Here is a 23,658-nt window from a genome sequence, read left to right as displayed (position 1 = left end):
TAAAAAGGTAAATGCTAAAATTTTTCCTCGGAGCATTACTGCAAATCCAGTTACTCCTAGAGAAATTTTTGAATATCCGATTAGCATGCTCCCAAACTCTTGGACAATAGCATTATTGCATCATTGTGAGATCAAGTGTCATGATTTCTCACACCAGCTCCAGCAATATCTCTAAGTCTTTTTTTGACATTGTGAAATACCTCTTTATTCAAGCAATTGATAAAGTCAGCCCAGTGGACTTCTACAGATTGAACAGTGAAACAGGAACCAGGGGACGCAAGTAGGAACTATGCAGAAGTGAATTTAACACTGAGAACAGGAAGCACTGTTGTACATAAAGTGTTGTGAGAGTATGGAACAAGCTACCTAGCTACAGTATATCATTGTAATACTTTGGCTTCCTTCAAGGAACAGCTAGATTGGATAAGATCCTTGAATCAATTAGCTACTAACTACCTAATAATGACTGCTGAATGGCCTTCTGTCATTCGAAACTATTCTCATTTTCTTAACAGACAGGTTTTGATGCACTGGCGAGGCACTGTTTACTGTCAATCAAAACAAGATTGCTACAGTACATGATGTGCTTATTTCCCTGTCCTTCAGCAGTCCCGGGGGCACTGCAGGTGTTGTAAGCACATTTACGTGGTGTTGTTATCTTGGCAGATGTGCTAAAGATGGTTAATATCTGACAAATGCCCCCACAATATTGGCAAGGCATCAATGCGATAAACCTGACGAGAAACACGAAGAGGTGCCTGATACAACATATACAGTACCCCTTCTTCCTCCTGCCCCACATACATGTCTGCTAGCAAGAATATTTCAGACACCATAAAGTGAACATGATCAATAAAACCATTGCATAATAAAATATAATTTCATGTTAAGCATTTCAGAAAATGTCAGTCACTTTAGAATTAAACTAAAAAGACTAAAAGGCAGAAAATGTCAATCTGGATTTGTTGGATGAACAATTGTAAAGATCGACACTCATCTCTGCACCTGTTTATTTTTATTTCAGGGAAAAGCAAAAAAAGAGATAAGTGCAAAAATACCCAGATGTACCCCCTGAGCGAGACCCAGTACTGCCCGTGCGACAAGTACAACGCGCAGCCAGTGGGGAACTGGTCTGATTGCATCCTGCCGGAAGGAAAGGTAGAGGGGATCTTGGGAATGAAGGTCCAGGGAGACATTAAGGAATGTGGCCAAGGATATCGCTACCAGGCCATGGTTTGCTATGATCAAAATAATCGGCTCGTGGAAACCTTGCGATGTAACAGCCATGGTAAGCACTGTTCCTTTAATCCTCTTCAGTATAAAGACGGGATTTAAATCTCTCATGTGCTGTTTTAATGATCTTTGTTCTGCTTAAGACGACAAGCTTTAAGTCAGTGTGTCTAAGCAAAATGTATCCCGACCGCAGGCAAGTCGTCTTTCATTTCCTTCCTTACCTTCCCAGGTAAAAATAAATAAAACAAATCCCCAGGACTCTAGTAGCTGTAAAGCCTAAACACTCAAATCGATTTGTGGATTCTGTATTGTGAATTATTTGTTTTACGATCTGTGAAGATGGTGTATACTGAAACACATTTCCACCCCTAATTATTCATTTTGCAAAGCTCACCAAATTCACCTGTTTAAAATGTGACATTACAGGAAGATGTGATTATCCCTGCAGAAAAAGTCAGAACTCATAGTCCCCTTTTTGTACTCATTACCTCCTGAATATAAAAATACAAAAAGTGGAACAACACATGCCTGAAAAAAGTTTGCAGATTTGTATGTGCAAAGGTGATGCTTACATTCAGGAGACACACAGAGTCTCCAGTTTTAATTGCACTACAGCAGTGCCACGGCTCAGTAGGAGACAGAGCATCTTCTGGGAATGCTGCTGGCAGGGTTGTTATAACATGAAGTCACTGGAGCATTCACCAGCTCAAGCCTTCAGAAGCAAATGCGATTGACCCAGACCTAGAAGGAGCATCAGAGGAATAACTTTTACACAGCAACAGCTACAGCAGCTTAAACAATTACTGTATCAGGGAAGGCCAATACAGCCATTTACAGTTAAGAGATGACTAAGAGCTGAGACTATTTACTCACATATCAATTCAATGTTAACATCTTGACACCATATTACCATATAACTAAGATGCAGTTTTTATATCAGCACTCGGATATGGGCATTGGTTTGTGTTTCCTGATGAGTCCCAGTTTTGTGTCTCATGCGACAAAGGCAGAGTACTGTATATTATATCAGGAAAGGCCGTCTGGTATCTGTGTAAGAGTATGCTCAGTCTTCTTCATGTGCCCCACCCACCTTCGATAAGATAGTGTGTCTATTAATGTCGGCTTCACAACAATCTGTTGTCTGAAGCATGGTTCAGTTTGGTCTGGTGTATGGGACAGTGCCAGATTTTCACCGCCATCTTGTGGTTGGTGGCAATCACACTGCATGACATCATGTTGACAACATTGCCAACATTACCCTTTAAACTAACAGTCCTCAAACTTTGACCTGAAGGCCCCTATGTGCAGCAGCACATTGTAAGAGATCCCTCATATGGCAGCATGAATTAAAAGACCTGTGTACATAAACTGTAGTTCCTCTAATATATAGAGAAAAAGCAGCTCTGTTCTTCAGAAAGAGAAACCAGCTCACTACAGGTGTCAGTGATTTCTTTAACAATCCCATGTGGAATGCACACTGACATCTGGAGGTATGATGAGCCACTTTCAGCGGTCTGACCTGAGCTCAATATTCCCAATTTTTCTGCTTCTTCACTATACTGCATGTATTAAGACTAGAAATTTCAGAACACTAGAAAGCAGAATCTTCTCAACAAACAATTACTTCTTGCCACTTAGCAACCAACACATTTATCCATATCATCTAAGGGTGAAACTTCCATTCTTGTCTCGTAACTTTCTTATTTGGCTTTATACTAAATGACTCTTTAAGCCAACTGTATCCTTCATACATACAGTACCATAACCCTGAAAGTGTTCCATGTGAAATATATTTGCATGTCCGTCTCGCTGGTCAGAGTCACCTATATCATGCTGCTGCGCACTAGTAAGGGTGAGGCAGCTGTCTATGGCTTCTAACTTTGTATGTGTAGGAGTCTGCTTTTTAGCACTAAGACATCACTTATTATTACTTACTTACCAAAAAGCCATATACTGTATATCTTACAAGAAACCAATGTTAGCAGCTTCTAGCCCAGTCTATTCAAAAGCAATGTGGTGGCCAGGACACTGTGGGTCTTTCTCATCAGACTAAGAAGTACAATGTATTATAGAATAGTACTAATGCTTTTATTAGCATACTGTAAATAAGTTAATATGTGTATCTAAATATGAATGGTGATAAAATCTGCCCTCTAAGGGATAAAGGACAAAACTCTTTCATTTGTCATTAGGGGTATCAATGAATATTGCACATTTTATTTTATTATATATCTCCAGTACACATACATATTTTTATTTATTATTTAATTTTTTACTAACCTAAAATGCTTAAGGTCAGACACAGAAATCACAAGAGTTTTGCATTTCTTAATAAAATAGGACTTTGTGTTACTCCCATTACATAAACTAGAGGGAAATAATTAAAGTCACCTGAATATGTATTAGGTTACTGTATTGTATATCTTAGAATATTATTATTATTGAAACAGGCAAGCAAACATTAGTGTGCAGGTCCCTTCCATACCTAGGGTGGTAGAAGGTGAGTTGAGACATGAAAACGACAGGAGTGCAGTGTGACTATGGGGAATGTAGAGTCATATTGAGGCATTAAAAAGCACCTGCTGTGATTACTCTACATGTGACGGTTCTCTGTTGTATCTCCGTTAAATTATGTCATAAGTGTAGCTGAAATAACTGGATGCTGTAGATGTACAATTGCAATCCGGAAGAAAGTTGTAAGAATTGCACTTTCTTCTCTTGTTTTTAACAGCTATTAGGATGCAGCGAATCTCTCAAGATATTTTTTTAAAATAGATTTAGTATCACATCTGCAATATACAGTATGTGGAAAGGGCATGACTTAGATTTGAGTGAAGTAAATTTATGCAAATATGAACAAAACGCAAAGATGGCATTTTTTTAATATCAAGTACACACCTTCATCCATTTTCTGTTAAAGTCATGTCAACACAGTTCAAAATATTTTTGTGGAATTATTGGGGCTTTAAATTTCAAGCATGGTGTTTGAAGACATGCAAACATGTCAAAACTGATAAACACAAGGCATGACAAAAACTTTTTGTGACAAACATCATTCTCAACAAACTCTGGTAGAGTATTTCAGATGCTTAATGGACACAAAGCACGGTGAATTGTGGCTTACACTGTGTTTCTGAGATACCGTATTAAAAGCAACCCCATGGGCGATTTCAGAGCATCTGAAAGCATTTAAGCATCTGAATGGCTGCTTACAGACCATCAAGGCATTGCCCTCAGTCTGAACTATCTTGCAATATCTTGCAAAAATACAGATACAAAAGAATATAACTTCAGACAGGAAAGAAAATTATGCCAAGGTGAGGCCAAGAAGGTTCTCTTGTAAATAGATGTGCTTCCCATTATCCCCTTTTGGTTCAAGGGGATTATTTATACCTAGAAGAGAGCCAAATGGTTTATTTTAATTTGTCTGCAGCCTTATTAGAGTGAGATGGCTTTGCCTAAAGCAATGATTAAATGAGAGACATCGATTGCTGCTGACATTACAAAGCTCTTTCTGTGTCTGGAAGGCTTACTGTAAGGATTATAGGGGTCTCTGTGTTTGATGATTCATTAAACAGCTGTGTGCTCCAAATGTGTATGTATATATATATTTGGGGAAAGGTGTTAGTACCATCATTGCTATGCAAAATGTGTTTTAATAGTGTTTAAAATTCTCAAAGCAATTTTTACTGTCTCATTCTCTGAATCTTTGAGCACCGGCTGCTTTTCCTTAGGGTGTAGGAGCTTCTGTTGGTACCAGACAAGCTGGATAGTTCTCTTAAGGAATTAAATGACACTTACATGTGAGAGGTGGCTGGAGGGTTTATTGAGCTTTATTACGGTCATGAAAGGACTTGGGTCTGTCAACTGCTTCAAGCCATGACCTCTCCATAGCCAATGGCCACCATTCTAGTAAATCGCTGTGTAATTGAATGGGGGTTGGGTTTCTTTCAGTGGTCTGCAATAAAGCAACAATAATAATAAATATAAACTACATTATCAAATGCAGTCATTTAAAAACCACTGTAACCTTTTGCCTAAAAACAGAAGAAAAATTATGTGCACCGGAATTCTGTTATTTAACATTGTCGTATTGACCGATATTAGGTGTAGTTTGGCCTGTTTATCTACAGTGCAGAACAACTGTGCGTAGCAATCTTCAAAATGATCTTCATTAAAAGAAAAAAAAAATCACTAAAATAAATACAGTTTGCAGGAGCTAAACAATTTCATACTGGTCTGTCTTTTACCTTTTTTGCGAACCCTGCGCTGGTGACTGCGGTAAATTAAACCTGCTGCTCTGCATGGCTCTCAACACCTGGTCTCCTCAAACATCCTGTCTGCCCAGGCTACATCGAGGAGGCCTGCATTATCCCCTGTCCGTCGGACTGTAAGCTCAGCGAGTGGTCCAACTGGTCCCGCTGCAGCAAGTCCTGTGGCAGTGGAGTCAAGGTGCGATCCAAGTGGCTTCGTGAAAAGCCTTACAACGGAGGCCGGCCTTGTCCCAAGCTTGACCACATCAATCAGGTAAATGGACCATCTTATCTCATAACATCATTGCCAGCACAAATATTGATGTTATGGTTTTTTATTTTTGTTTGAGGTTAAAAAACCCTTGTTTCAATTTTTAAATTCAAATTCGACGAGCTTGATTGTTTCTCTGTCTTTCAAAACCTGATGCTGCATAGACAGAGGAAGCTTAACTGAATAAGTGTGGGACTTGGTTTCGCATGATGTCAAAGCTTTAAGCAAGCTTCCTACCACGGACCAGGAAAGTCAGAATGTCATAGGCGGGTGTCCGTTTCTTTGTGTAAACAAGCCTTTGGCAAACTTAAATTCAGAAGGTTTTTATAAGGGGCTGCTGGGTAGACGTACTGTATAGATTTGGTGTATAGATTGTTGTAGTGCTGAACAATGTCATTGCCTTTTGCCAGACACTTTTTATTAGAGAGCCATGGCTACCACCGAGGAAGAAATTGACATGACGAGATTGCAGAGGCCAAAAATAATGAAATAAGCTCGAGTTAAATCGCAAATTGAAGCAGTGGTTTTCATTAGGCTATGCACAACAAAATGACAAGCAAAGGATTATTTTAACTGTGAGAAGCACTGTAGTGTGCTGTGCAGATGTGACAAAAAGTGTGCCTCATTAAAAATAAGCATTTACTGGTGACCTTTGGAAAGCTTTAAATGTTCTATGGTTTGCTTGTGACATAATTAACTGCCTCTATTTGGTATTCAGATTTGGAAAATGGACTTGTAGAATTAGCCATGGAATTAATGATAGCAGCAGTGTTAAATCCCATGCTTATCCATTTCAGAATTGTGGAAGTCAGGAAATAATGATTTAGTACAATTACTTACCAAGAAGAAGTCAACCATTTATATTCATAAAATATGGTCATAATGCTTTGGGTCAATAACCACATTAACAAAAGGAGTCCATGTTTGATCCTATAACCTTACCTAATATATAGAGTTTTACCTACTCTGAGAAATAATTTACGTGATTTACAATAAGTGATTTTGGGGGATGTTAGAAACAAAACATATTTTATAATACCATCTAAGATATATTTTTTTTGAAAACTGATTGGCCATCCAAAGTTTTCTCTACGACTTTAAAGATTAGAGTCTTCTAATGTATTCTCTAAAGCTACATGAAAATCATGTCTCAGTGAGATTTAAATTGTACATTCTCTGTTTCACATTAAAGTGCATAATCTCAGTTAAACAGTGGTAGGAAGGCTAGGTTGTTTCATGCATCACTAAGTCAGAGCTGTAGAGACTTCCCTCTTGAACCATAACACAAAATAAGGGAAAACACGTTAACTACAGAGAAAAAGACAGAACTTGAAATCAACCTTTTTAAAAATAAGACTATTTTATCTATCTCATTTGCCTATTCTTCAAATTAAAAGGATCGATTAAAAGTAAATAACACAATTTTGTTGGTGCACACAAAATGATCAAGTTAGTACTGTATATACTGTACTGTATGTGAAAATCAGAACAAATTTGAATTCACAAATGATTCATTTTACATGTGTACTAATCAATTATTATTTTAATACATTTCTGTTTTATGTTTCTGTCTCTTTATTTCAATGAATACACCACCATCCTTTATGAATCAATGCAGGCCCAGGTAAGAATTTAATGTACTTTCTGAAATAATGCCACACTTTGTAATGGAATACTCAAGTAGTGCTTATGTGATATTATAAGGTGCAAATTATAAAGTACATTTCCTTACATTTTAGTAAACCCTGAAGTGTATTTTACTGCATGAGAAAAATACTTACTGATATTGGTACAGTACATGTGAACATAATGGTAAATGTTATGCAGCTCTTTGTTGTAACTCTGATCTGTCATGAGCGTTTACTGTACTTAAGAACAGAAGTGCTTAATGGAAAAATGATCTATTGAAAGTCGATCTGTCCTTTAAAATTGCTGTGGCACAGGAGTAAATACTTTTGTAACTTGTGTGCAGGATAAAATGCTTCAGCGGGAACATCTCTTCCAGCATAGTGCACAAGCATGTTATGCATTAGGAACAAGTAATATGTTTCATCCATGCGGAAAAGAGAAGAAAGAAAACACAACGTTTCGGCCGTGGAGCCTTCTTCAGGTGTGAGCTCACACCTGAAGAAGGCTCCATGGCCGAAATGTTGTGTTTGCAGCCTATGCATGCTGACGCAGCTACCCACCTGAGCTATGTTATGCATTATTTCCATGTACTGCAGGTATACGAGGTGGTGCCCTGCCTTAGCGACTGCAGTCAGTATGTATGGGTTGCGGAACCCTGGAGTGTATGGAAAGTGAGCAATGTGGATCTGAAGGAAAACTGCGGAGAAGGTGTTCAGACAAGAAAAGTCAGGTAACCATTCCAAGAGTGGAATGACCTTTGGGCCATATGTTGTGAATTTGGCCTTTCTACTCACCAAGTTTGGATTTGCATGTTGCTTCCTTACATGTTGGCTGACAGTACCCACCGAGCCTTCATCCTTTGAGATGCTGGAAGATGCTGGAGAGTTGGTGCCAACTGGAGATTACAGGATGTTTTGTTTCTCCAAGTCAGCTAGTCCTTGTCTATTCTAGCAGTCGATTGTCTGCTGCAAATTGGCAATTGTGCGCTGCGAGCACTGTTCACAGCTGGCCAGTGAAATGACCCAGAGCTACAGTAGGACGTCTGAACCACTGGGCTCAGCCTCCCCTCAGTATCAGTGCTTTCACTGCTGTAGTGTGAGGTGTTTCGTTGTTCTGGGTCTAATTATTGTGCATTTATAGAGTGTACTTTAGATATAATATTGTAAACAAATATTGAGTAAAGAAACATTGTCTTTCATTGTGGCGTGATTTCCCATTAGGTGTATGCAGAATACAATTGACGGTCCGTCAGAGCCAGTTGAAGATTACCTCTGTGATCCTGAGGAGATGCCCCTGGGTGCCAGGGAGAGTAAACTACCCTGTCCTGAGGACTGTGTATTGTCAGACTGGGGAGCTTGGAGCAGGTGTCCTTTGGTAAGACTTTTGCAAACTAGAAATAAAGCCTATAGGAGACAAGTGGGGAATGGGTACTTATAAGGTTCAGCTCTTACTCCAATAACTTTGGGTAAATAGACATTTTAATTCTCAATGCATCTTTGAAAGCAAAGAGGTATTGAGTCTGTGGGCTATTTTGGGTTGACATGCTGTCTTCTCAACACCTTAAAATTGAACACCACTGTAGGTATGAAGAGGAGTGAAGTACATTATTCATAGGATGCACAGGACAGGAGAGAAGGATGATTTCATATGAGAAAAATAAGCTTGGGCTCAATCAAATAGCACTCTGTGGCTAGCACATGTGAAAGGGGTGTATAATGGTTGATTCCCTAGTGTGGGAAATTCAGCATAATTCTGTGGCAGTCTACCTACATATCTGGCAAAGAAGTTAATTACTCTGGGTATGAAAAAAAAATCCCAGAGGAGCCAGAATGGCTCTTGGTCCAAGTAATTGCTTGAGGATGGATAGACATACTGCACAGTATATAACCTGCCTGAAGGAAGCTGTGTCAACCATACACTTCAATAGAAAAATAATACAGAAGAGCATACAGGATCAAGCTTGTGTGATAATTGTCTTTTCAGTTATGTTTTAAGTGCAGTATTCTAACACAGGAGTATACATATGATGTTTAGAACATGTAATACCTTGTGGGAGTGTGAAATCATTGTTTTTTTGTGAAAATGGGGCTGTTTCTTATTGATTAAAACACACAATAAAAATAAAGGGGATGCAGATCCCATTTGGACACCTTGGGACCTGCTGGTCCACTGCTGGGCTCTTTCTGGCTTGTCCCCTGCTAGTGCACATGAAGGTCATACAGTAAATGCAACAAAACAACTTCCCCTTTTCTAGGACTAACAACACTTTTTCTATGTCCTAACTAACTGTATTTGACTACCAGTTGTCATCCTACCACTCTACCAATCGGTCCTCCCTACCAATTACCAACGTTTTTCCCAGAAAACGGAAACATGTATATACCATCCCCTCAGTTCAATATTCTTATCAAAAGGCTGTTTTTCTTCTTAGCTCTCAGTCTGTCAAACCCCCCATTTTTATGAGTAACCACTTGCTATCAAGTAACACAGTAGTTTGCCACAATCATATACTGTATGCACTGAGCACAGAACTTCATTGACATCATCTGTGCTCAGTGACCTCAGATAAAGAATTGACTCTAAGTATCCTGTGGCCCATTGAGAAGTGTGGTTTGTTATGGGTAAGTTATGGGGAGTGAAGACTTTGCCACATCCTGGGCCCATAATAGACTCCCTCTACAACTTCACACCATATAAAGTATGTTTATGAATTACTTGAAACCTCGTAGTTTTATATTCATCACATCTTCAGAATGAAACCTTATATTTTAGAATCATGACAGGTCAGATGTCATGAAGGAGAATTGAAGCACTGAGGTCAAGCTGATAATTGTTGTGTCCATGTTCTGTCTTCTATGGTACCTTATGAAAACACCCTTCTAGTAACAAATAGTGATTAGTTTAGGTAGATCTGATGGTAGAAAATAAATGTGCAGTTTTAAATGCCAGCAAATTAAAATTGCTAAAATTTAAAATCTAAAAATGCCACAAAAACAAGATTCTTGGGTCATGGGAATGAGAGATTAATAGGTACTGTGAAATCCTCATGTATTGGCATGAAGTGGTTTAAATTGCTCACCAGTTAATTTCTACTGTTACAAGCAGAATGTCAACTGTCACTTTAAAAAATGATGTAGTGAAAACTGGTTTCTCTAATGGGTTTTGAAATGTCCTGAACTAGAAGTAACTGGCTCCCACTAGATGCCAGTTGTACCTAGCAGAAAACTAGGACAAGAACCTTTCCTCAGGTCAGATACCCTGTTTTGATTGTCATATGGTGAACAACAGACACAAAACTGCACATGTGTCAATGTGATTTCCCTTTTCCGAAGCCCTGCAATGGAAACCACACTCGGGAGAGATCTGCATTTCTCATTAGGCTGCCCGGACAAGGAAGGGAGTGTCCACCTTCCACAGAAACCGAACCTTGCAATCTGAACAAGAACTGCTACCATTACTCATACAACATCACAGGTAACAGCAATCTCATTGTTTTTCAAAAGCAGGGTGTCATCTGTTCTCTGAGCGGAATCTGTGACCACACTGGCTTTTTGTGTGAGCAGTGTACTGTACAGTACATCAACTGCTAGTGTTGCTGCTGCTCAACTTTCCTACCATTATGTCCCAAAGGCATGAAGTATTTCAGTGTCCAAGTACATCATCTCTGAGAGAGTTCATAGGTTTTTACGAGCAAGGCTTTTAATTTACCAAGAACCATCTGAACTGCACTGGCACGGTTTTGCTTTACAACCCCCCAGAGCTACTGCAGGCTCTTCAGTGGAGACGCAGTGGTTTCTTGGCTCTCAGTCAAAGTTACTTCCCTACTTCCAGCTTGTTGTACAGGGCTCAAATCATTTAAAACAGCTGCAGATTATTGGTCTCCTACAAATCAAGCATTTGAAACAGCTGAAACACTTAACATTTTTAATTTTAAAATGTCGTCTAAACATCTTTCAAAAACCTGATCATCCTGGAGTGTTTTATAAATCCATTTGGTGGCTGATGATAGTGTTTATCTGACACTACCTGTAGGTCTGTATTAAGTAAGGAAACATTTAATGAAAACATTATTCATCATTTGCTCAACTTAAATCATACCCTCAAAATCACATACATTAATTATTTGTTTTTAGCTTACAAGATTAAAAAAAAAGTTTGATGACAGTTATCTCTTATTAAGCGTGATAAAAACTTAATATAGACTATTTTTCTAAATTCTAAAAACTAATTTTCTCAATTTCTAAACTAAATTATGCTTCTTTGTTGTTGTTGTAAGTTAAAAATATTGAAGCATCATTCTGCTCTATAAAATTTGCATATTCTTTCACATTACTTCCATAAAAAACAAGAATTCGAACTGAGAAGGGATCTTTTGACATTTGCAACAGCCAAGTTGTCTTGGATTTCACCTGCATATACTGTAGCTCCCTTTTGAGGCACAGAGCTTAGAACAGGCTTGGTTAAAAGTTGGTCTTGGAACAGATCGTTGTGAAGAGATGGAGCGCCGGTTTGGTGAGAGAAGGGGGCAAGTGACCCAGGGAGGAGGAGAAGGAACGACAAAGAGATCTAGAAAAAGATTTAGCGGAAGGCGTAGTGGGTCGCAGCAGAAGTGGTCTGAAGTACTTCAAGTAGGTAGCTGCGTGAAGTAGTTCAAGTAGGCACACCGGAAGAAGGCTCCACAACCGAAACATTGTGTTTCTTTTCTTCTCTTTTCGTATAAACCTCAGAATAAACCTTTACTTGTTTGGCAGCATACGCATGCTGACGCAGCTACCTACTTGGTTAAAAGTTTGTCAGATTTCCTAGCGTTTGGAGGGCTGGGGAACATGTGTCGTTTGTGTGTGGTGGCCTGTCCTTCACACCAGCTCTGCGGATGCTGTGCCTTCTCTAACAGACTGGAGCACTTGTCAGCTCAGTGAGAAAGCGGCGTGTGGCAGTGGTGTGAAGACCCGGATGCTGGATTGCGTCCGCAGTGACGGCAAGTCCGTCGATCTCAAGTACTGCGAAGAAGTGAGTCCCCATGTCGGCGGAGTGTGAAAACCTCATTTCTTGTTTTCAATGTGTGTTTTTGAGAAGAGGTCTTGGGTGAGCAGTTTAATAGCTAAGCTCAGGAAAAACACCTGCAAATTCATTATTATGTCCAGCAAAGAGCAGCAGCAGTAAAACCTGAATACCTTAAGCCAGGGAAGACCACAATACTCATCCTGGAGAGCCACAGTCCAACAGGTCTTATACTGTAAGTTACGTTTCCATCATCTGTTTGTATGGATATGGATCAAATATAAGCGTCATTTAGAGTAAATTCATTTGTTTGCCCAGTTGTGATCCTTGAGAGCAACAGGATCTCTAAACTATTTAACTCAACAAATCACCTGCTTAAATGGTCCAGGCGAAATGGCTCCAAGTATTTAGTATTTGACAAATTCAAACCTGCTGGACTGTGGCCCCCAGGATCAGTATTGGCCACCCCTTTCTTATCACCTGTGCTGAGCTGTGATCTTGGTCCCTCATACAAATACTAACACCAACTCTAAGCCAGCCCCTCTGCAATTGTATGCTAATTGTGAATTTTTAGTCTGAATTTGTCATGTGCTATTCCTTATATTATTAGTTATTATTTTAATGTGTAATAAGAAAAAATTCTGCATTTATTTGACAAGAATGTCCATCCATTCGTTTCCTAACGGCTTCTTCCAATTCAGGGTTGTGGGGGAGTACGTACATTCAAAACCTCCTCTGACTTCACACACCCTTAAATCACCTGAAGTCGCTGGCGACATTAGCTGCACATGAAAAGCGGCCTGTTTGGATAACTGTGCAGAATTGATTACATTAAGCACTGCTAATAAGCTACAGGATAAAACATTTTTACCAGCTTTTGACTGATTCATGCCTCTTTGAATAATACTCAAAGTTTGTTTTCAGAGTGAAATTTGAAAACAATGCTCTTACCAATTGCAGTAAGTAAAGAGTTCCTTTTTATATGTGACTGCGAATAATGTCAGTGCTCACGCTGCACTCACTGAACTCACTAATACACACTACTGTACATTTGGAACCTCATTATCTACTGCCCTCAGGGTAAGGCAGTAATTCAGCTCCCATAATAATTTAACCCACGACCCCATTTCCACTAAAAGGCGAGTGCTCGTTGCAAACTGTAAAGCATTCATGTGAGCCTGACAACTGTCCAGGAACCATTATAGTAGAGAAAAGAGAATCTGAAAAATCAAATTAGAGCCTTCTAGTCAGATGGAAGGGACTGAAGGCCTGTGTGTCACTCAGTAGCACCACGGCAATTTGTAGAAGTAGAAGACCGTTTTTGACAAGATCAGCTTGACAAATGCTAAACGTTGATGTTCCTTTTCTTCCAGCTTGGTTTGGAGAAAAACTGGCAAATGAACATGTCCTGTGTTGTGGAATGCCCAGTGAACTGTCAGCTGTCTGACTGGTCTCCCTGGTCAGAGTGCTCTCAGACATGCGGACTAAAAGGTAAAGCCTCTCTTATCACTCTTCTCCCCAGTATTGTCAAACCCCATAAATGTAGATGAATATGCAATGGGGCCATATTTCTGCCTTCCGCCTGTCATTACATAGTGTATACACCACCTATCCCAGGGCATTTCTCGAAAAGAGTAGGGCTGTTAGCCAAGTGTCCTGGCCAAATTTCCCATTGGCCTTTATCAGTCGTGGCCTCCTAATAATCCCCATCTCTGAACCGGCTCCATCACTCTGTTCTCCTCCCCACTGATAGGAAGCATACTGGCCCACTATGGCTGCCATCGCATCATCCAGGTGGGCGCTGTACATGTTAGATTTACTCTGTTGGTGTAGCCAACCTGCCTGAAGGTCAAGTCACTTTCAAGATGAAAAACAAGTTTCATTATGGGGATGGTTGTGACCTGAGCACCCAGCATGCCAGGGGATACTAACCTGATTGAAACTCCAGTCATAATCAACTGCATGCGCACTTTAATTTAAAAATAACATAGTTTATTGTCTTTCGAGTGTTGTCTCAACCAAATGTGGAAATCATCATATTAGTCACAATATCAATGGCGATTTAAAAGGATAATCCCCATTTTACATAAAATATTCTGTCCAAAAACTGCCCTTCAACAGTACCTACAAAAGACTAGTTTTAGTGTATACTGTATATGAACATACAGTATATTAAATACAGTACGCGTATGCTGTATACTGTACACTATATAGTCTGTAATGCATAAATCATTCTAGTTCATTATTGCTTTCTCTTCTGTGCCCCATAACGCATCATCGGCATCATACAGTATCTCCTGGGGTGTGTCTGCATCGTATCTGTAAAACTGATACTGGCAGAGGATGCTGAGATGGTCGTAATACATCCCTTGGCAAAAGGTTGAGTTAGCTGAGGAAACAGCAGGCAAAGAGGGATCTCTTTAAGAGAAAGGAATTCATCGAGTGTATGTAGCAGCCTCCTTTTGTCTTTTGCATTGCAGTTTTTATCTCAGCTTTGGCTCTGAGGAAAATCCTACCTCTGGCGAGTTTTAACTAGCGGAAGCCCTGCGCAGGTGATGGTTGGGAAGAAATAATTAGAAGCACAGAGGGAAAGATTTTAATCAAGCACTCAAAACAGTCGATGCGTATTCCTAACACTTCTACCTGCAATGATAAATAATTAAAATGACTTAATTAAAACACATTTTAAGGACCAGGTGTAGTGAATGACAGCTCATTCCCGGTTACCTCTCCCACCTGCTGTTTCCTCAGGCTTCGCCTGGCTCCAGTGGTGCCCAGGCAGCCTGTGGAGACCACTTTTAGAGTGCAGAAATACATTGGAATTGGATTAGAGGAGACGGGAGCTGATGTATAGTTTTAAACCAGTAAATAAATGGGAAAGAAGGAGCCCTGTCCACTAATTAAACAGGGTTTTGCCTGGGGCGGGGGGGGAGGGGGGATTGCAGTCTTTGAAAATGTCTTTGGTGAGAGTGCAGGGAAAGTAGATTCCTGGAAGGAATTGGCAGCTGTTAAATCTGGCTCTGGAGAGGGCTGCTCCTGGGATAATGGAGAATTATTAGTTTGTTCGACATCAGAAAAGGCTTGGAGGTTTGGTTGCTTTTGCGTGGGAAAAACGGCATGTAGAAAATAACATTTCTTTGCATGAAAGACACAGTTTGCTTAAGGGCTCGTACTTGGCAGGACATAATCTGTTCAACTTACAGTATGTGGTGAGAACAGTGGGGGGAACTGGGGAGGCAAGAGACAGTTTACGTGACCCCCGTGACCCTTTTTAGGAAAAGTACCTTTGAGGTAGACTTTAGAAGTGTTCCTTTGGGGTGCACACAAAAATCAGGGACAAAGTTTATCTGATGTATTGAAGAACTGGATGTTTAAAATGTTAGAATAGCTAGTATCTAACATTACTGACTATTCAAAGGTTGGTGCACTGAGATTAATGTACAATCGGACCGTGGTAATGTACTTTGCCTTTGTATCATGGACTGTGGCAGATTCAAAGGAAATTGTATACAGAGATAAGGATTGTGTAGGCAGGTTAGTGCAGTGAACTTGGCTGGGGAACTTCCTTAATTGATTCTGTGTAAAGGCACTGTGGACCAGAAAGTGGATTATTACTGTTAATATCAGTAAAATTAACTCACTTCAGTGTTTTTAATCTGCTACTTCCTTCGGGGTCTCAAAACGATGTGTAAAAGTGCAATGCCACTGATATAAAGCATTTCGTAATGATAAAGATATCTGTTCACATAAAGTTGAAGCTCACTGTCAGGAATGTCCAAAGCCTGCCTAACATAAAACGAGATCTGGCAATTATTGAAATGTTTTGAAATGTTTTAAACATTTTGTTGATTTCATCTGCCATTATTCCTTCGATTCCTGTTAGATGTCCACTGGGCAAGGTCCCTCAGAACTCATTTTTTAAAATAATGTAGTTGCAATGACGCCATCCTCACTAAACTTCATTTCTGGAACAACCTGTAAATCCTGCTCGGTCTCTTATAAAAGCTTTCACCGGTCTTCTTAAATTTGATTGAGATAGAAAATTGGATATTGGAAATGGTTGCAAGAATTAGAATTGATAGTGAGGAAATGCACTGCCAATCCTATTATTTGCACAAAAAAACCCTACTAAAACAGCATTACATTTCTAAATGTACAGCACCGTTAGTCATGAAAGAAATATGGTATTCCTTTAACTTGTCCCTGGGAAGAGGAGAGTTGAATGAGCATTGTCTAAGCAAATGAAAGCTTTCCTTGAATGGGGATAAAAACCACCCTCATAACTCCTTTGGAAAGACTAGACGACATGATCAAATAAATGCTGAAAAGCCATATAGTGAAATAGAATCTCAATCGAACATTACCCGGACACAAGGTCTTTATCACTAGTCTTTTATGGTGCCTTTTATTATTTTCACCTCACTTCTTCCTGTCTGGAGTCCCTGGGGTTCTGCTCTTCGATTCTGGCTGAAACTATGTCTTCAGACTGTACTGTCTCTTTGCAACCAATAGCCCACAATTGTGCATGTTGTTATCTAGTGTTGTGTAGTGTTTACGAAGGGGTTGTGACAGTGGGAAGTGTAAAGGCTTACCAAACGGGTCTTCCTTGTGTGCTCCATTGTTTCATTTTTATTTTTAAAAGGTTGCATCTGTTTATTCATTTAAGGCATGCAGTGGCTTCCCAAGTAATACATGTTACATACCGTAGGTCTGCTAGTCCAATTACAGAAAAAAAAAACCCTTACTCCAGACTGCCTGCTTTGCCCTCGGGTTGTTTAATTGACATCTCCTACTTTTCAGGCAAGATGTGGCGGAGGAGGTCTGTGATTCAGGCTTCCCAGGGGGACGGGAGGCCCTGTCCTTCACAGATGGAGCAGTGGAAACCATGTCCAGTCAAACCCTGTTACAGATGGCAGTACAGTCGGTGGTCTGAGTGTGGAGTTGAGGTCTGTCAAAGAAAATGACATTTTGTTTCCACGTTCTTCCATGCTGTCATCCTTTGGTCATGTTTTGCTCATTTGAGGAATGTCAAATGGCAGGAAAAGCTGTCATGAGTGGCATTCTTAATAAATTATTGAAGAACAGTATCAGGCAGCAGTTATCTGCAGTAGTTCCAGTGTGTGGTGAGTGCTCCAGCTGAGTGCACTTTACTGGATTGTCTACGGCTTTTTGGTTTGTACACAGGCTGCCTTTTGTCACCAAATGTTATAATCTTGGAGTGACCAAGTGTATTATATTTTTTTTACATCTTAGAAAGCTCAGTACAAGAATCCTGCTTTTTGCAAAATCTCCCCATGGACAGTATTTTCCCTATTGTTTGCATTTTGTTTTTCATATGCAAAGGAAGCTTCAAATGTCACTTTTCAGACTGTATATAAATAAATGGAGGCATCAATTTTAATTTGTCAAAAAGCCAAAAAGGTTTTCTTCAAAATACAGATTTAGCAGTGACTTAAAGCCCACTATGGTTATAGCCATGGTTATTAGGCTACAGTGTATAGCATCTGTGTGTCAGCCGGGGTTGTGGGTGGTGGTTGGATTCTATCAAAAAATATGCAGCACGTTTCTAAATAATTAATGTGTGGAAGATATGCTAAACGTTTATGGAGAGGGGTGACAAAGTGATTGACTATGGTTTAAACTGTGTAAAAGCCAGGTCTGAAGTACTGTACCGAGTTTCCAGGAAATGCCTTAAACACTTTTCCTGCTGGTGTCTCTTTTGTCATTCGAGTAGAACACGCAGCATATGGAAATGCAATCTGAAGGCAAAACGAACACTGTGCCAAATGACTAGATTGAGATTGTATGATCATTATATACTGTACATGACTATTATACATTTACATAATAATACATTATTATTATTGTACATTTTTTCTCTCTGTGTGCATACATTGAGAAAATTCAGATCTTTCCATTCCCTCCAGTTTGGGTTGGACTGTTCTTAATAAACGTGGATTGCCACAGCAGCTCTCTTGCTTGCTCAGGAGACACACTTCCCAAGGCCCTTGTCAGGTCATCCGCCTGCCTCTCGCACTGCGGGTTCGTCTCGGACGTTAAGGCTTCAGAGGGAGCGCGCGTGCGGCTCTCCTCTGTGTCCCGCCCGGTCTCAGGCACCTCGCAAGTGATGGGGGGTCTGCTGCTACCTGCCGAGCTGAAGGCTCTCCGCCTGCCTCAGCCTCAGACAAAGCTAAGTGCTCAGCCTGTGGTGCTCAATCGCCTGGGGAATCCCAGTCATGGCTCATTTCGATGACACACAGCCCAGGTTAGGAATAACAATGTCTGGGCTTGAGGGCTCAGCCTGCAGTCTGCACGGGCATTTGTACCGTTTCAACCACATCCTGTATCTCCAGTGTCTGATCTCTTTCATTACTGCAGTTGTACACAGTTATGAGCCGTGGGGGGCTCTGAAATGGCATACTGTAATGCAAAGGATTAAAACGTGAAAGCACAGAATTATTTTTATAATTCTGGGTTTGATGCCTTCAGTGTGGAGGTTTTTCTCAGGATGCTCTGGTTTCGTCCAGTCTTCCAAAGACACTACCTGGGTTAATTAGTGGCTCAGTTAGTCCCTGAATACTTGTGTTCCTGTGTGTGACCATCCTGGGATGGAACAGTCATCCTGTCTGGGATCCTGGGATGGGCTCCAGGTTGCCACAAGCCTAAATTAAAAATTAGCAGCTTTCTGATAATCTGATGATGGATGGATGGATCATTTATAATGTTTGAGGATAGTAAAGCCAAAAATAAAAACAGAATATTCGCAAACCTCATAAGACAGAAAGGATCGCCCGATATGTGGTGATCGGAGGAGCTGGTGTATTTGTGCAGCATGTCGTCAGTCACCAAACGGAGTCTCCCTCTGCAGGGCGCACATTGCGGAGAAGGGTTACGGTTCAGGAACATCTCCTGCTATGTGTTTGATGGATCCAAGGAAGACCAGGGTAGCGTTGTAGATGAGGAGCTGTGTGGAGAATTGGAGCCATCTGTAGATGGAGATAAGCACATCAAACTGGAGGAGAGTTGCACAGTCCCATGCCCAGGTATGCATAAACATTTCTATCAATCTTTTTCACGTTTTTGTGGTTTAATTTTGGATACTACATTTAGAAATACTGTACCTGAGTGGCCGTTAAGTGTATAATCCTGCTTTCTTGGATTATACATGGTGATAGACATTTCAGGATTAGTTAAAGATTTTAAAATCTGTGCAGCTTTCTTTTATTGGAATTTTAGTATAATATAATTTACGGTGTATCTGTAAATATTCTGAATACAAATTTTCATGTGCTTATGCGTTGCTGTTTTGGTACATTGAATTATTGTTCCCGAGATGAATAAATGAATGAATGAATTAATTTACCCAATTAATGCAGTGAGCACAGTATCAGGTACATGAAAGTTTTCACCACGATAAATAGCAGTGTCAAAACCAAATGTCACAAATTGCCCACAGGTTCTCTGGAAATCAAAGATTTCGACCTGAAAGCTGGGAATAAAGAGGAAAAACATTTTCTGGCAATAAAAATAATAATGCATCATATTTTTAGCTGCACCTGGAAGGACATCTATTTCACTTTCCAGCTCTATGATACTGACACATCCAACAGCACGTTTTGACACAATTTGTGTTACGGTAGTATGAAAATGTGACAGCTCTATAATGAAGCAATTTAATGGCGTCAGTGACAAATCCAGACTATAAGAAAGTCTACTTTTTATTGTGCCTTAAAATGTGGCAAAGAAAAGCATGCCTTACTTCATCATTTGCGCTGATGTCAGTGCTGTTGTTTTCTTAACCTTTAAAGTAGAACTTTTTGAATGTTTTTTTTTTGCTTTTTAAGGAAAAGCTTAGAAATAGGCAGTTGTGGTTTTAGATTTGTAATACAGACTATTTTAAGCTACTGTATGTCTTGTTGTCTTAGGTTTCAATTGCTTTGACATCATCAGAGCATTCAGCCACCTGCCTCCTGTCAGTGTGTATACAGCTGAGACACCCATTTCAAACATGGTCTATAGAAAATATGACCTATTTAAATCTATGACATCTGAACGACAAATGTAAGAGGCGTTTATTTACTGTAGGTGATTTAGGTGTTTTAAAGTGGCGGTGACCAGATGTGAAGCTGAAAACAATAACCACTGTGGACTCATTTGGAAATAAAAGCCCCAAAAAAATGTTCTTATGAGATCAGTTAGCCATTGATTCATAGGAATGTTCAGTTATAATTTTGTACAACCCATGTGAACAATGGTAAGGTCAGTGGATTTAATTCCACACAATGAAAAATAACATGCCATTAATTTAATAACACTTGAAAAAACGATATCAGAATTCCTGGATGAATAAATCATTCTGCATACTTCTTTAGGCTAAGTAGACAGATTTAAATATTTATACTAGAAGAGTGTAATAGAAAATGTCTTTATAGCGCATCAGTAAAACAAGTACGGGCCTGGGAACATAATTATAAAAACCTCCCTGCTAGCATTTGCATATCTAGGCTCCAGTCTACACACACACATTAGCTCTTTAATAATTTATAAGGAACTTAGATCTGCAAACAATCTCCCATTAACAATGTTTTCCGTGCTCATTTGTTATGGCCATTAACCATGAGATACATTTTTAATGTTCTGGGGCTTTGTGATAGCATTATCTTGCATCATTACCTGATGATTTGAAAATAATTTCTCCTTCTTATGCACGAAAACAGAATCGCTCATTATTGTTTATGAATAGACTGTATGTAGCAGTGAAAAGTCTAGTTATCGAACTGTTAAAGAAGACGCCCCAGGATCTATGAAACAGTAAAGTGGCACATTTATGCCTATGAAGTGGCCTGCTTCTTTCAGATCACTCATGTTGAAGATTTCCATTCCTCAAAATAAATCAAATTGCTTGATGAAACACTGAAAGTATGGATTTACATTTTATGACCATTAGAGAAATCACCTCATTATTTATATGAAAAATGATTCTAGATGCCGTTAAAGAAGGAGACTTACAGTACTAAATGCTTTGCCTTGTTTTTACAGGAGACTGCTATTTGACAGAATGGACTTCCTGGAGCTCGTGTCAGCTCACCTGCATCAACGGAGAAGATCTAGGCTTCGGCTCTGTGCAGGTCCGATCTAGGGCTGTAATTGCTCAGGAGCAGGACAACCAACAAGAATGTCCAGAACAAGTATGGGAATCCAGGCCATGCACAGGTGAGTGTTTCATTAACTTTAGCCTCCATTGTATTATCTGGCATTAAAGTAATTCAAATGATTCTTAGGACTGAGTGGTAATATCCATTGACAGTTACCCACAGAAAAATTGGCTTAGAGACCAAAATATGTTATGGCTGATGTTGTCTGAGCAACGTTCTACAGAAAGCAGTGGGTTATGACCGCTTTAAAATTGGTAAGGTGACGAGGGTCATATTTACTCATTGTGTTAGTTAATAGGAGTTCAGGAGGAGGTCAAATTCTCATCTTGCACTTCTGCTTTTATAAATACTTGCCAGCTGCCCTCATCTCTGCGCATCTCTTTTCTAGCTCCCCTTCCTCCACCACAACTTCACTGTTTGCAGCTGCCTCCCTGATTCATTCCACATGAGTGAGGGGGGTTGTGACAGCGCTGTCATTTCCTCACCCAGGCAAATGAACGCCAGGGTATTATGTACAGACTTCCTATATAGATGTTGGCTGGTTTGTTCATTATTAGAATTTGACCGAATCACTGAACTGTAGATTGTGGTAATGTTCCTGTATTGTGATTCGGGTTTCATTCTTGACATTGTACGTCAGCATTTTAAGCTTCTCTCCCTTCTGCACAGATGGAGAGTGCTATGAATATAAATGGATGACTAGCACGTGGAAAGGATCTTCCCGCTTGGTGTGGTGCCAGCGTTCAGATGGATTGAACGTCACAGGTATTTAACATTTCTGTGTTATCAGCTTCCAATCTCCCTGATTAATTCAATAAATCAGCCCAAACCTTGGTTTATCAAAAATGCCACAGCCTTTTAACAGTAAACATATACTGTACGTGACCTGACATTTCTGGCAAGGAACAGCAAATCATTTAGGCCAAAAACACGTGTTATGGGTTATGATAAAGAAAAATCACTGGATGCTTAAGTTAGTAGAGCACATGATGCAGGTACATGCTGTTTCAGGAATGGTGCAGGGCTGTAGCTCTGGCTTCTCTACACTTAAAGCACTACTGCAGTTGGTTTGCAAGATTTCTGCTTGCTCATTATTACTTTCGCACATTGTCTTGTTGAGGACATAGAAGAATCTGTATAAAAAACTCCAATGTAGTATATAAAGGGTGTGTTCCTGCTACCAGTGTGGATCACTTTGCACTTATGTTTTAACACAATCCATGGTTTTGACTAAGCTCTCTTCTTTCTCCCTCATTGCTGTATCTGTATTATTGTTCATATTGATGGGTGAAGACTAGGAAGGGACAGATATTCACACAACCCAAAAGCACTGAGAAAGCCCACCCAGAGGGCTTCTTCAACATCAGCAGTTTCACACAGTCATTGGCCACAAGGGGGAACTAGAAAAAAGTGCATTTAAAACTGAACACAGAAGGTCTATTTTCACACAAAGGCTTGTCGTAGCCCTTGAACAAGCTTCTGTATCCGGACATGATGTTAAAGCTAATTCTTTCACTTCTTTTGAGAAATGGCACAGTGAGGCTCACAAATCAAATAGCAACCAAACAAGCTCAGTCGGCAGAATGGCCTCCTCTCAATTCTTTCTTATGTTCTAGGTGTAAGTAGGTAGAATTTATAGCATTATTGCTGGTTATTATTACTTCTACAAATCCACAAGCCGCATCATTGTGATAACAATATCTAAACCTAATCCAGGAAAATGACTTTCCTGACTGGAAATTATCATATTGCTGAATTGTTCTTTAGGCCTATCATATCTTTTGAGTGCTGCTGAAATCGGAACTAGTCTATAACAAAATTAGATTTTCTATCCATGATGGTGTCACATTTTAACCTCGTAATCTAATTTGTTTCCCTTTACCACCCTATTGAATGTGCACTGCTTGGAAGCTGCTGGCATCTAGCTATACTGTGTTAAATTCCTAATTAGATGAAAAATTCAATCTTCAAAAGTCTGATCATGAGTAGCTATAGATCCTGTGTTTAATAAATAACTGCACATAGGTTTCTTTAACCAATGAAGAGAAATTAAGAAAAAAACCTATACTCTACACATATGTGGACACATGTGGGTATATGCACATTTTTTAAAACA

At 39.7% G+C, this 23,658-nt stretch overlaps 1 protein-coding gene across 1 annotated transcript in view; it reads left to right on the top strand.

The window, feature by feature from the left end:
- LOC148823158 (thrombospondin type-1 domain-containing protein 7A-like) overlaps positions 1 to 23,658 on the top strand; it is a 145,376-nt gene that overhangs the window by 107,159 nt on the left and 14,559 nt on the right. Inside the window, exons 13-24 of the mRNA XM_088929481.1 lie at positions 1,025 to 1,288; positions 5,582 to 5,760; positions 7,376 to 7,381; positions 7,983 to 8,116; positions 8,607 to 8,760; positions 10,719 to 10,860; positions 12,281 to 12,396; positions 13,761 to 13,878; positions 17,188 to 17,333; positions 19,256 to 19,430; positions 21,427 to 21,600; positions 22,212 to 22,307. Of these exons, the coding sequence (XP_088785607.1) occupies positions 1,025 to 1,288; positions 5,582 to 5,760; positions 7,376 to 7,381; positions 7,983 to 8,116; positions 8,607 to 8,760; positions 10,719 to 10,860; positions 12,281 to 12,396; positions 13,761 to 13,878; positions 17,188 to 17,333; positions 19,256 to 19,430; positions 21,427 to 21,600; positions 22,212 to 22,307 (1,704 nt within the window). The remainder of the gene's footprint in view (positions 1 to 1,024; positions 1,289 to 5,581; positions 5,761 to 7,375; positions 7,382 to 7,982; positions 8,117 to 8,606; positions 8,761 to 10,718; positions 10,861 to 12,280; positions 12,397 to 13,760; positions 13,879 to 17,187; positions 17,334 to 19,255; positions 19,431 to 21,426; positions 21,601 to 22,211; positions 22,308 to 23,658) is intronic.

This window comes from Atractosteus spatula, chromosome 12 (assembly GCF_055471065.1).
Source record: "Atractosteus spatula isolate fAtrSpa1 chromosome 12, fAtrSpa1.hap1, whole genome shotgun sequence".
Classification (NCBI taxonomy): domain Eukaryota; kingdom Metazoa; phylum Chordata; class Actinopteri; order Semionotiformes; family Lepisosteidae; genus Atractosteus; species Atractosteus spatula.
Note: the sequence above shows the minus strand (reverse complement) of the source record. Positions and strands in the feature narration are given on the sequence as shown.